This window comes from Leptodactylus fuscus, chromosome 1 (assembly GCF_031893055.1).
Source record: "Leptodactylus fuscus isolate aLepFus1 chromosome 1, aLepFus1.hap2, whole genome shotgun sequence".
NCBI classification, from domain to species: domain Eukaryota; kingdom Metazoa; phylum Chordata; class Amphibia; order Anura; family Leptodactylidae; genus Leptodactylus; species Leptodactylus fuscus.
The window spans coordinates 201870735-201883829 of NC_134265.1; the positions used below are offsets into that span (position 1 = coordinate 201870735).

Below are 13095 nucleotides of genomic sequence, written 5' to 3' on the forward strand. Positions count from 1 at the left end.
GCTCTGTTCCCTGTGGCATGCAGTTAGCAGAGCTGGATGAGAACTTTTATACTGCAGGTTCCAGGACTCTGGTGCATGCGCAACAGCCTCCTGAAGCCTGCAGTCCAGAAATAAGCAGACACAAGATTTGGGCAGTAGCTAGGGATAGGGTCTGGTGATGATGAGTATGATGGAGTCATCAGTCATGCCCTGCAGATGTAATTAACAAGCATGGCATGACTAATCTAAAGCTGCTCCCTCTGAGTTTTATTTGCATTTGCCATTTTATGCTTTTAGACATTTAGAACTTATCTGCCGCAACAGAAAGATTACAGAGGAGCAGTAATAGAAATGTCATTGCTTGATCCTCCACAAGATGGGGTTAGTTTATGTTTGAAAATTGTTCTAGCCTTCAAAACTGCGTCTACAAGAAAAAAAAATCCCCAAAAATGTCTGGTCTGGAACCAGGGAAAATAGTCCGGTACTAAATTTGTTAAAGGGGTTTTCCATTTAAAGCAACATTCTTCGATAATTCCATTGAAGTTAGAATTTTTTCTCTAGCACTCACTGTTCCCACTGAATAAATGCAGTTAGTTTTGATGCCTGATATGCTTTGTAGCCACTGTACTGTCAGGAGCATGCAATCGTGCATGATTCAGAGCTCCAATTAGAGGTGGACAGTGTCAGAGCTCAATCTTATCCCTTGTCTACTCCTGCCTGACACTGCCCACCTGACAACATAGCCTAAATGGCACATCAAGCACCAAAACTACCTGCACCTGTGATGGGCTACAGAAAAAAAAATTCAACCTCTAGACATGACAGAAGTGTTGAAAGGTCCTCTTTTAACTGTTTAAGTGCTAATGTTACAATGTATTTGAGATGTGGCAGTATGATTTAGAAGACTGTGAAGACATTGAAGGTTGTGATGCTAGGTAATATCACTGCATCTTCATCCTTATCCATTTTCAGAGAATAGAATATTTTATTTCTGATCAGTTGGTATACTTGCTGTTCCTCAAAGCATTTCTGTCAATGACTTTTTTTTTTTTTTCTGGTGCTTTTTTAGGATGATGATGGATCATCCCATGAAAAATTAGATTTCAAAATCACTTTCAGCTGTTCCTCTTATTTAATTATGACCCCATGTTACAGGTATGATCGTTTATAATGTTTAACTCTTTGACAACCATCACTGGAATAATGTTTGCCTCTTGTATAGCATTGGAGTGCTAATATCTACGGGGCAGCTTTTTTGGTGTCTGATCAGTGACTCTGGGCCTGCCTTATCATTGGCTTGCGACGATCCTCCTGTTGGCATGATTGATTGCATGGGCGGTCAGCCTCAACCCTCAGTAATACATAGTTTACAGTTTCAAGTCCACTAGTGGAAAACAAATAATATAATAAAAGGATAAAACAGCCAAAATGCCCCTTTTTCAAATGAAAATTATTCATAATGTTGAAAAGCAATTTAAAAAAAAACGAAAAAAAAAATAAATTATATGCCTCTTAGAAGTTGAAAAACAATAGATGATTCCCCCCCCCCCCCCAGCATGTTACTTTGGGGCGTTGTGATTCATCGCCACGACAGCAGGGAGGCTATTGAAGCTCTCTCCCTGCCCACCCAGCTGATCTGACAGTGCATTGCAATGCATTGTATTAGTGTTTAGACCCTCTTGAGTTCAAGACCCCAAAGTCTAACAATTACAGTAAAAATATAAATATACGGTAAAAACCCTGGTGGGCGCACAATCCCTTGTGGATGGAGTGATTGAAACAGATACTTGAAATACGGCAATGTGTGTGCGTGCGCGCGCATGTATATATATATGTGTGTGTGTGTGTGTGTGTGTGTGTATATATGTATACATATATACACACACACACACATACATACATACATACATACATACATACATACATACATACATACATACATACACACACACACACACACACTAAATAAAACTGTATAAAATAAAAAATCACTTAGGTAAGTTAAAGTGCTCCATAGTTATTACCATATAATTTGACACATCTTATTTGAAACATGGGGCTCTGTCAGACTTTTCAAAATTGGCTGCATTGTGAAAAATGATTTTCATTTGTCATATCCATTTCAATATCTTGCGGTTTTTAGCCTAATAATATCCTGCCACTTTCTGTTCTGTACATTTTTACAGCACTTCTCTTATAATAGGGAGGCTTACAGCGAAAAGTAACTCCTCCATTATAGGATCCACCATTCACAATAGGTGGTGGTCACAAGTTACCTACTCCCCCTCCATGCACAGGTCAAGAAACACTTATAGCTGTGTAGGGTCTATGTAGAGCAGCTCTCTATATGCTGTTAACTGCAGCTCAAGAAAGATGGCAGGCCGCATAACAATGTAGAGAAAATAGAACATATAAGTCTGCAATCAGAAATAAAAAAAAAAAAAAAAAATAAAAATCACTCTCTAACTATTAAGATGCATGGCCTTTGAATAATTTCAATGTAACAAATGAAGCATTGTTTCTCAAACTGAGATATTGTTTTCTGCCATCAGTGATGCTTTTGCCAAGCTGTTGGAATCTGGAGACCTTAAAATGAGTTCTCTGAAAGTTGAAAATACAAGTCTGTCATTTCATCATTTGTTAGCAAAAATTTGCTTTTACCACCACTTTACAGGTAAGCAGTCCCAATCGATATGTGATGTACAAATTACTGTAGTTGTCGGCACAGTGGCTCAGTGGTTAGCACTGCAGCGCTGGAGTCCTGGGTTCAGATCCTGCCAAGGACAACATCTGCAAGAAGTTTGTATGTTCTCCCCGTGTTTTTGTGGGTTTCCTTCCACACTCCAAAGACATACTGATAGGGAAAAAATATTGTGGTTTAATTTTAATTCTACTTCTTTCCATTCCAGTGGTTGAGCGAGTTGATTCTTGTGCATCCATGTACAGTCGGTCAATCCAAGGACACCACACTTGTCTACTGGTGAAAAAAGTAAGTATGTTACTCCCAATGCGAAACCTACAGATTAGTTAAAAATGTGTTTATGTGCAAACAAAAAATCTATAGGCAAATACTAGTGAGTTTGTTCATGTAGGATCTCTCAAGTGTCCTGATTTGTCTTCCACTCATGCTCTATTATTAGGTGAAGCTGTAAGGTGGCAAGCAAAAAGAATACCTTGGTACTGTATTAGCTAGCAGATCTAAAATATAAAAATTGAGTCGTCAGAAGTTAATACCCTTTAACGAAAACTGAAAAGATGAGAAATGGCAATCGTCTTAGGTTATTTGGGTCTCTTCATCAGGCATGGTATAGCACAGCATGTGAAGAGTCATATTTATACATAAAAAAGACCCAGACATACTGTGGTAAATGAGACAAGTGATGTAAAATAGAGCTATCAATGGAAGGTGTAAAACAACTAGGGCAGTAAGTATTAGAACAGTTCCTAAATAAGGAATGTGAAAGGATTTTTTGCGCCCGATTGCGATCTGATCTGGAACAGTTTTAAAATCAATGTTTCCAGATCCTCCTCATCTGTTATAGGCAGCCCCCTAATAGAAGGAAGATAGTCAGGAGCTCACTGTTACCTCCAATCAGAACGGGAGAATTTCCCTGTAGCCAGAGAAAATGTAAAATCTGTTAATACATAATGATCAATGACAAGATAAAGATCCCCTTGAATCAGGAATACAAAATCCTAGGTACTTTCACTTGCACCACACCAAATATGGCCTACTTCATTATATGTACAGTGGTCTAGGAGAAACAGGATGAACTCTCATAATCTTACAATCAAAGAGAAGAAAATGGAAATTTTGGCATTGAAAGTAAACTTCACAGTAATCACAGAGACAGGGTTTGGGAGTATAAACTCATGATGACCAATATGTACTGATAGGTGCAACACGGTGGCTCAGTAGTTAGCACTGCAGCCTTGCAGCGCTGAGGTCCTGGGTTTGAATCCTGCCAGGAGTTTGTATGTTCTCCCCGTGTTTGTGTGGATTTCCTACCTTTCTACAAAGACATACTGATAGAGGAAAAAAAAAGTACATTGTGAGCTCTATATGGGGCTCACAATCTACATAAAAAAAACCCAAAACAATATGTATTGCTGTACTTGTTTACTCTTTATATTGATCGCTCACTTGTCTTATTTATCACTTTTTTCCCCACATCTTTTTGTGTATAAATATGTGACACTCCAGCTAGCCATACCATGCCTGATGAAGAGACCTAAAAGTCAGTTCACACAGAGGAATTTGCTCCGGATTCAGGCAGAATTCTCCCCCAAATCTGCAGCAGATTCCTCTCGAATCCACTTCCCATTGTTTTGAATGGGAGGCAGAGATCGGAGCAGGATGCGGGAAAAAGAACCGTCCTGCTCAATATTGCCGCAGATTCTGCCTTCGGGGTCTGCAGACCGAGATTCCCTCTTGATTAGTCCCGTTCATCCGGGCCTAATCAGGAGTGGGAAGCCATGAAAGTATGCTGGATTTCACAAAATGAAGAGAATTTCCTCCTCTTTTTCCGCTTTGTGAACCAGACCCTAAGTAGTCTTGAAAGCTTGCCATCTGACATCATCTTTTCAAATGGGCATTAAAAAGTAACTACTGATTACTCTCAAATTTTTACCTTCAAGATAACTTTAAGGGATACTTAATTATTGTGTGTTGTATACACACCATGTTTCTTCATGACACTTTGGTTTTTGAAATGAACTTTTTTTTTTTTTTTCCTCTTCCCGAAAAGGGTGACCAGTCTATATCCATTGATGGAAAATGCAATGAAGCAACTCTCCTCAGCAGCCTTCTCAGTGAGATTAAAGCAACACTGTCAGAGTCTTGAACAAGAGGGAAGCTGTTCCTCTCGTTTTAACCCCACCACCTCTCTGCTCCTCCTGCCAAGCGCACTCAGAACTGAAAGTTAAAAACCATGCGCACAGTTGCATGTTCATCATTGCAGGGGGCCCAATTTTACTGTCATCTGGAAGTGTAAACTTTTTCTTTTTTTTTTTTTTTTTTTTTGTACTTGTTTATTTTATCAAAATGCTGGCCCTTACATTTTATTTAAACATTACTTATTGATATCCCATTTCTGTAGTTGTACACCCGTTTTAATTGAGTATTCACAAATTCATTTAGCAATTTTATAATGATTCTTGTTTAAACTTTCTTCCACTTTCTTTCTTTGAGCTTTCATTTGTTAACAATGGGTGAATACCTATTGCACAACTTATGTTAAGATATAAGCATCATATTGACAGCAGTTTCTGTGACTCGCACAGTATTTATGTAGCGGATTACTGGAAAAGCAAGTACATCATTATTTGCATTAAATGAGGAATAGTATTAAATTGCTTAGACTGGCTGTCCGGCATAGCACGTGGGTGATGAAACACTATCTTATGCCTTGTTTGCAGTTATGCATGAACTGCCTGTAAGAATAGTAAGACACTTAAATCTTGCTTTTTTGATCTAGCTTTATATCATGTCTTATATGGGATCATAAGTTTTGTTGTTGGATTTTTTTTTTGTTAGTTTTTTTGGGGGGGCCAGCAAGACATTCCTACCCATAAATTATGAGCAGAAACTGGAAATTCCATGTTTTGTTTATCTAGAGTATCTTATACGTGTGTTTGTGTGTTTTTTTTCGTTTTTTTTTTCGCTGTGTGTGTCTTCACTCATTTTGGTTATGACTCTTAAGAGGTTGTCCTCTATACATTGTCCAGAAGATGTGCCGTACAGTCTGCCTGAATAAGTACAAAACAATAACCACTTTTACCTTCATAAAAACTTATTTATCATACTGCGGAGTTGTGAAGGTAAAAGATTCTTCTGAATCGTAAATCATGTTAGGACCTTTGGGGGGGGGGGGGGGAACAACTGGTGGTGCCTTAATATAAAACGTCCAGATGTAGGCAAGTATATAAATAAATAAATAAATAAAAATTATGTACAACTCTAGGTAAGTTGATCCATCTACCGGAAAAGACTGCAACATTATTAAAAAACAAACAAACAGTACCTCTATGCTGTACAATATACATGGAATGGTTAGAAAATGAAGAAATGTTGCTTACTGTTACATATGCAGCTTGTAACCTTTAGGTTGGTATTACTTGCTGGGCCTTCAAGGCTTTTTGTCTTCTACAAGTCTGGAATCCTGGTGTAGACATCAGGCGATCTCAATGAATTTGAGGAAGAGTCAACACATTATCGCACCATTAGGAACACTAAAACCTACTCTCTGTACCAAGCGTGAAATGGTGGGAACATACCAACTTTCTTGATTCTATTTTTATGCCACATTTAGTATTGTTTACAGAAAAATACAAGGATAAAGCCTCTGAAAATGTTTGTAATATATTAACCAGGTCATAAGGAAAGGCAATTAACTATTCAGCTTCCTGGAATGGATATACCAGAGACTTTAATAGTCATCTCTGTTGTATATTAGAGTAGTTTTTGTTGCCTACAGTTTTTTTTTTTTTATGTAGGTTTACTTTATTTTTCTGTATCCACATAATATATTCGTGAAATTCTCCCTGTTACATGTCCTACCCCTTTGCACTGCTTTTAGTGTGTTGTATGTCCAGGTCTTCCCCACTGTATTTCCTGGTCTCAAGATATATCTTAAAAGAAATCCTGTCAAATATATCAATCTTGTTTTCTGACCACAGCCTCGCCCTCTACTATATCCGCATGTAGAATATGTTCTATCCAGGTTCATGTTTGGTGATTCTTGAAGTTTTCAGATCTGTATGTGTTAAATTTGCTATTCACATTCCCTTGAAGAGGGCAGAGAAAAGGTACCGCAAAAGCTGCTGTAATTGTGTCAAGATGATCCACAATAAAGTATGGAAATGGTTATAATTCTGTGTTTTAAACCTGTCAGTTCTTTTTGGTAATTTGCAATGATAAGCAATTATTTTTCTTCCTCTTTGTGTGTTACCACTAAATGTACATAAACTAAAGGGAAAATCAATTACCGTATTTTTCAGACTATAAGATACGCCGGACCATATGTATTCTAGGTAAATGGGTGATTTAGAACTTTTATTTTTTAAAAAAATTTGATTGCAAGTCCCATAGACTGCAATACAAGTGTATTGCAGTCTACAGGAGATTCTGTACATTACTATTGGGCTGGTCGTAGACCAGGGGGAGGGGGGGCTTCTAGGTACTTTTAGGTACTAAATCAGAGTGGACTTTGATCGCAGGCATTAGTTCCGATTCTCCGCTGTACATTACAGCGGAAGCCCAGGGACTATGGCGATCGCTCTGCAGCAGAGCGGCCACCATCATTTTTACAGACTCGGACATCCGCTATAATAGCACGGTTGATCTCGGGGTGGGTTTGCGCCACTGGGACAAACCCAGGGCCTGCAGCATCGCTGCAGAAAGCCAGTGTGGCAGGAGTGGGGCGATGCTGCGACCTTGATTCTCTGCGTCACCCCGCAAAAAAAAAAAAACCTTCAAAAAACATTGGGACTATAAGATGCATCCACCATTTTCCTTTCAAATTTGGAGGAAAAAAGTGCATCATAGTCCAGTTAATATTGTACCATGTTTTTTGTTCCTGTGCTCAGGATTCATAAATTTAGACTTTTAAATCTGTTTAACTTTATGACACACATGTCACTTTCCCATGCACCAAAATTCGGACAGCAAAAAAAAAATTAAAAAAAAAAAAATTAAAAAATTAAATACAAAAATACCAAATATGTGGAAAAGTCACATGAGCCGAGAAACTACCACATGTAGATGTGGTCAGGTGCCAAAATGAGGGGGACACTGCAGAATGATGTAACTTAACATATACAGGCTTGTGGTTACATAATGGCTATGCAAGGAAAGTAGCCTAAGAATACATAGCATAGTGTGTGACAGCAAAACAGTCTACTACAAACAAAGCCATGTACATACTCATGGAAATGCAAAAACAAAATGCATTATGAAAAGCAGTATACCTCTATACTTACCCACCAGATGCACAAATACCCTGACAAGCATTTCTCCCCCAGGCTTTTTCTGGGGGTGTATAATAGTTTAATGGAGCAGTTTATAAAGTATAACAGGCCTATCAAAAGGCTACACAAAACACATGACATACACACCTGTATAAACTGAAGTGACAGCGATGATTGCTCACATACTTTAAGATGGTAGCCTCCGTGCGAAAAACGTACTGCGTAAGAGCTTGAAAATACAGTGAGATTATGCACACATAACTCACATACATGCCTGAACTAGTTATCCCTACAGAAAGCAAAAATTAACGCTGGACATGCGCAGATGCCCAAAAGATCTTGAGAGTACATGTAAAGTCATGAAATGTGTTAATATAAAACTACAGGAATTACGTGGTATTGAAAGGTATATACTATATAGCATACATGAAATATGACGCCTTATATAAATAATCTAATGTCCTAAAGAGCCTAAAATAACATTTTTATAAAATATGTAAAAATACACGTGAATGACCACAATGATGTAACTACAATAATGCACATATAAGAATTGAAGACCAAACTTCATTATGGATTGTAAAGTGATGAAGTGAAGTGAAAAAAACAAAAAGGGAAAATATAAAAGTATCATGTGTATATAAAGATTATCACAAAAGCTGCATGTAGCAATGGATCCAGAATAATTTAACCCAGTCTTCAAGGGAACATGTCCATGAAGTAGAAGATGTTGAAATAACGATAACCAGAAGATCATAGTGACCAGAACAATAAGCTAAAAAACACACAAAATGTTAAAATCAATTAAAAACAAACTGCGCAATACAAAAATATGAGATAAGATACAAAAAGACCTGTAAATAAAGAAAAAAGGAAGTTGAGCTGAAATACAGAAAGTATACCTTACAGAAATGGAGAAAAACTGATCTGTTCGTTAAGACCATCAGAACGGTTTTGTGGGTAAAAATCCATCTATTTTCTTTCGGTGCCAAGTGCTGTTACCAGCCCTAGGACCTATATGTACACTATTGTTGGCTTTCACATGGAAACCTGATAGGTTAGAATCTTAAAAAGTTTAAAATGTCTCTGGAATTATTGTGACTAAAACATGTCAACCGAAGACATGTTCTCGAACACAGCGACAACATTCGCGAGTTGTCAACCCTATGTATATCAGTCCACAGGGGCACGTGGCAAAATAAATTACAACCATTGATTGACAACTGTAGCTCAATAAAATTTGGAATTGATTTCCCCCATCTGAACTCCAAAATATACAAGTTTCATCAATGTTGACACAAGCCACAGGAGCGGCAACCATGTCTTGGACCTGTATTCCCAAATGCAAGATGAGGTACCTTGCCCATTAGATGGCTACAGACGAAGATATTCTTAAGATTCCTTGATCTACAGTAAGAGATTGATGGGCAGGGATCTACATACTGCTTTAGAATAGAATCACAGGTAAGTATACCCCAATATTTTCAAAGAATCCGATTGACAAGGAACCACCTGGAATTAAATGTAGTGATGGACCTTACCTTTTGTTCTGAACAATTTTATAGACAGAAACCCAAATTTTAAGCTAAAGAAACTTTAGCATGGCCCCCTTTAAATCACGTTGCCCAACCACAGATGGCATAGGCAATGGGAGATCCAAAAGCCCCCACCCTTAACTGTCATTGTTTATGTGTACAGTCATGGCCAAAAGTTTTGAGAATGATACAAATATTAATTTTTACAAAGTCTACTGCTTCAGTTTTTCTAATGGCAATTTGCATATACTCCAGAATGTTATAAAGAGTGATCAGCTTAACAGCAATTACTTGCAAAGTCAATATTTGCCTAGAAAATGAACTTTATCCCCCAAAACACATTTCAACATCATTACAGCCCTGCCTTAAAAGGACCAGCTAACATCGTTTCAGTGATTGCTCCATTAACACAGGTGTGGGTGTTGATGAGGACAGGGCTGGAGATCAATCTGTCATGATTAAGTAAGAATGACACCACTGGACACTTTAAAAGGAGGCTGGTGCTTGGCATCATTGTTTCTCTTCTGTTAACCATGGTTCCCCCACGTCCAAACCACGGCACAACAGATGGGGTATTTGTGCCCCTGTGCATGTTTTAGGACAGGTGGAATTTTAATTAATTAAATTCAACTCTGACCCCCTCCTATAAGAAGGTAAGAGGAACCTCCTCCCCTTGTGTTTTTTTTCTGTCCTGTGTGCAGGACAGGTGGAAGGAGGTTTCTCTTACCTCCTTACTTGCTTTTTTTTGCTTTAGGAACAGTTTTTTTTTTTTTACCTGTTCCTGTGTCCAGCTCCAGGCTTGTCGGTGCTCCGGCATCTCCCTGGCTGGTTTTCCCCCTGGCCGGCGTCTCTCTCTGCTCGCGCTATTCGCGTGCGAGCTCTCCCTGACTCCGGCGTTTTTTTTCCCTTCTGCGCATGCGCGGCTTCTCCGCTGGCGCATGCGCGGTCGGCTGGGAATGCCGCCGGCCGGGTGGGGCGTCTGTGCTCCTCCGGCCGAGTGTTAACCCTCTCCCTCCCTGTTTGAGGGAGAGGGGAAGATCTTTGGGGGCTCTTTTTTTCTGGCCCCTCTTCTCCTCAACCCCGGTTGGGGGAGGGAGTGGAATGCCTTTAAAAAAAAAAAAAAAAAAAAAAAAAAAAAAAAAGGGAAAAGAGGAAATAAGGGAAAAAAGAAAAAAAAAAAAAAAAAAGAGAGGGGGACGTTTAGGAAAGTGGGAGGAGCTATTTCCCTACTCCTCCCCTCCCCTTCCTCCTTTAGGTATTTAAACCTTGTCAGTGCAAGGGTGCAGTTGCTTGCTCTATTTCTTGGACCAAGCTCCGCTATTCCTAGCGTTCTTTGTGTTACCTTGCTACCCTATTTCAAGGACTAGCACATATTTTCTACGGTACTGTTAACCCTAGCTAGGCTATGGTGTTGTTTTTCTGTAAAATACTTAGTGTATTTTCTTTTCTTTGCAGATGTCTTCCTCCCCAAAAGAGGATGAGCCTCCCAGGCGTAAGGGGACGTCGAAACGCAAACATCTTGCGTGCAGAGAATGTAACATCCCGCTCCCTGATGGGTACGAGTACAACAGGTGCCGCCAATGCCGTGCCCCTCCACCTGAGGAACCCGCTCTCCGCGACATGGTCGCTTGGGTGAAGGAATTTGTTACTGACTCCATGGAGGCCTTTGTCAGCTCGGCCAAGAGATCTCGCAGGGAACCACGGTCCTTATCGTATCCTTCGGAGGAAGGTTCTAATATCATGGACGACTCTTCTGCTGACGAAGAATCTGATGTTCCCAGGACTGCCTTTTCCGTGGAAAAAATGCCAAAACTCCTCAGGTCCATCCACCCAGGCGGGCGTGATGTTGACGAGGGGGATGCCTCAGACTCCACCAATAGAAGGTCCAGGACCTTCCAAGTGGAGCCCGCCCTGGCCAAAGCAATGAAAGCGGAGTGGAAACGCCCTGAAAAGGCGTTCTTTCAATCAAAGAAGTTTAAACAAATGTTTCCCCTGGAGGAAAGTGCCCAAACTAGCTGGATGCCTCCGCCGAAAGTTGATTTCGCAGTGGCCAAGCTGTCACGGCGCACTGTAGTTCCATCGAAGGATGGATCAAACCTGCCAGACGCCATGGACAGACGCGCTGAATGTATCCTGAGGCGCATTCATATGGCCGCGGCCTCCCAGGATTCCATCGGCATAGCCTCTTCTGAGGTCTGCAACCAGCTTCATGCCAATCTAGAAAGATTGCGGTAAGATATTGATGACGGAGTTCCCCGGGATGACCTCCTGAAGTCCTTTTCCTCCTTGTGTCTGGCTACGGAGTTCTTAGCGGAAGCAGCCACTTACCAAGTGAAGGTAGCCGCAAAGGGCATAGCTTTATCAGCAGCTGCCAGGAGACCTCTCTGGTTAAAACCATGGAAGGTTGATAATGCTTCCAAGTTCAATCTCTGTGCCCTCCCCTTTGAACCAGGAAGACTGTTTGGGAAACAGCTGGACGAGATCATGGAGGGGCTGGCGGACAGTAAGGGTAAATCCCTTCCGCAGTCTTATGGGAACAGACCAGGTACATCTCGTGGCAGAGGTTCCCAGCGCCAATCTTCATCTAGGCCTCAATACAGGAGGTCAGGTTTTCAGTCCAGAGGATCTGGCCGCCGTTTTTCCAGGGAGGGGCCTAAGAAGCCCTCCTTTTGACAATCAGAGTATCCCTCCAAGGGAGAAATCCCCACCTGTTAGAGGGCGCCTACAGAAGTTTCTACCAGCCTGGCGTCAGAACATCAAGGACCCTTGGGTCCTACAACTAATTCAACACGGATATCACATAGATTTCGTGTCGCCTCCTCCCGCCAGGTATAGCGTAACCCGCTCTTTTTCAAGTCGAAAGCAGACGTGTCTGGAAGAAATGATTCAAGATTACCTAAACAAAGAGGCCCTGGAACCAGTCCCGATGGAAGAAAGAGGCGCAGGCGTATATTCTCCAGTCTTCCTGGTGCCAAAAGCATCAGGGGGCTGGAGAATGATCATCGACCTCAGGTTTCTGCACTTCCGGATGTGCACAAAGTGCACTTCCGGATGGAAACAATAAAATCTGTCATCGCCTTTCTCCAGCCCGGCGACGTTCTCGCCACTTTAGATCTCAAGGATGCCTACCTGCACATCCCGATTTTTCCTTCTCACAGGAAGTATCTAAAGATAGGTCTTAATGCACGGCCGACTGTGTCACCTTCAGTTTGCGGCTCTACCCTTCGGTATCACCTCGGCACCTTACATCTTCACGAAGGTAATAGCCCCGATCGCCGCCTGTCTCAGGCTTCAAGGGCTATTCATAGTCCCATACTTGGACGATTGGCTACTAAAAGCGCACTCAGAGGAGTTGCTAAAAAATCACTTGCATGCCACTACCAGCCTCTTACAAGACCTCGGCTGGATAATAAATTGGGACAAGTCAAACGTGGAGCCCTCTACAGAAAAGAGTTTTCTGGGGTTCGTGTTGGATTCCGTTCAGATGACAGTAGCTCTTCCTCATCCAAGGAAAGAGAAGATCAAATTAGCTGCCAAACAGCTCTTCCAGAAACGCCGGGTCTTGATCCGAACGGCTATGAGAGTGCTGGGTCTTATGTCCGCCTCGGCGGAA

The 13095-nt window shown here is 40.9% G+C and overlaps 1 protein-coding gene across 2 annotated transcripts in view; it reads left to right on the forward strand.

The window, feature by feature from the left end:
• Positions 1 to 5839, forward strand: part of AP3D1 (adaptor related protein complex 3 subunit delta 1) — a 68440-nt gene extending 62601 nt beyond the window's left edge. For both annotated transcript variants that reach the window (XM_075281996.1, XM_075282005.1), the window contains exons 30-33: positions 1049 to 1134; positions 2532 to 2653; positions 2889 to 2968; positions 4728 to 5839. In XM_075281996.1, the coding sequence (XP_075138097.1) occupies positions 1049 to 1134; positions 2532 to 2653; positions 2889 to 2968; positions 4728 to 4823 (384 nt within the window). In that variant the 3' untranslated portion in view covers positions 4824 to 5839. The remainder of the gene's footprint in view (positions 1 to 1048; positions 1135 to 2531; positions 2654 to 2888; positions 2969 to 4727) is intronic.
• Positions 5840 to 13095: the final 7256 nt, after the last annotated feature.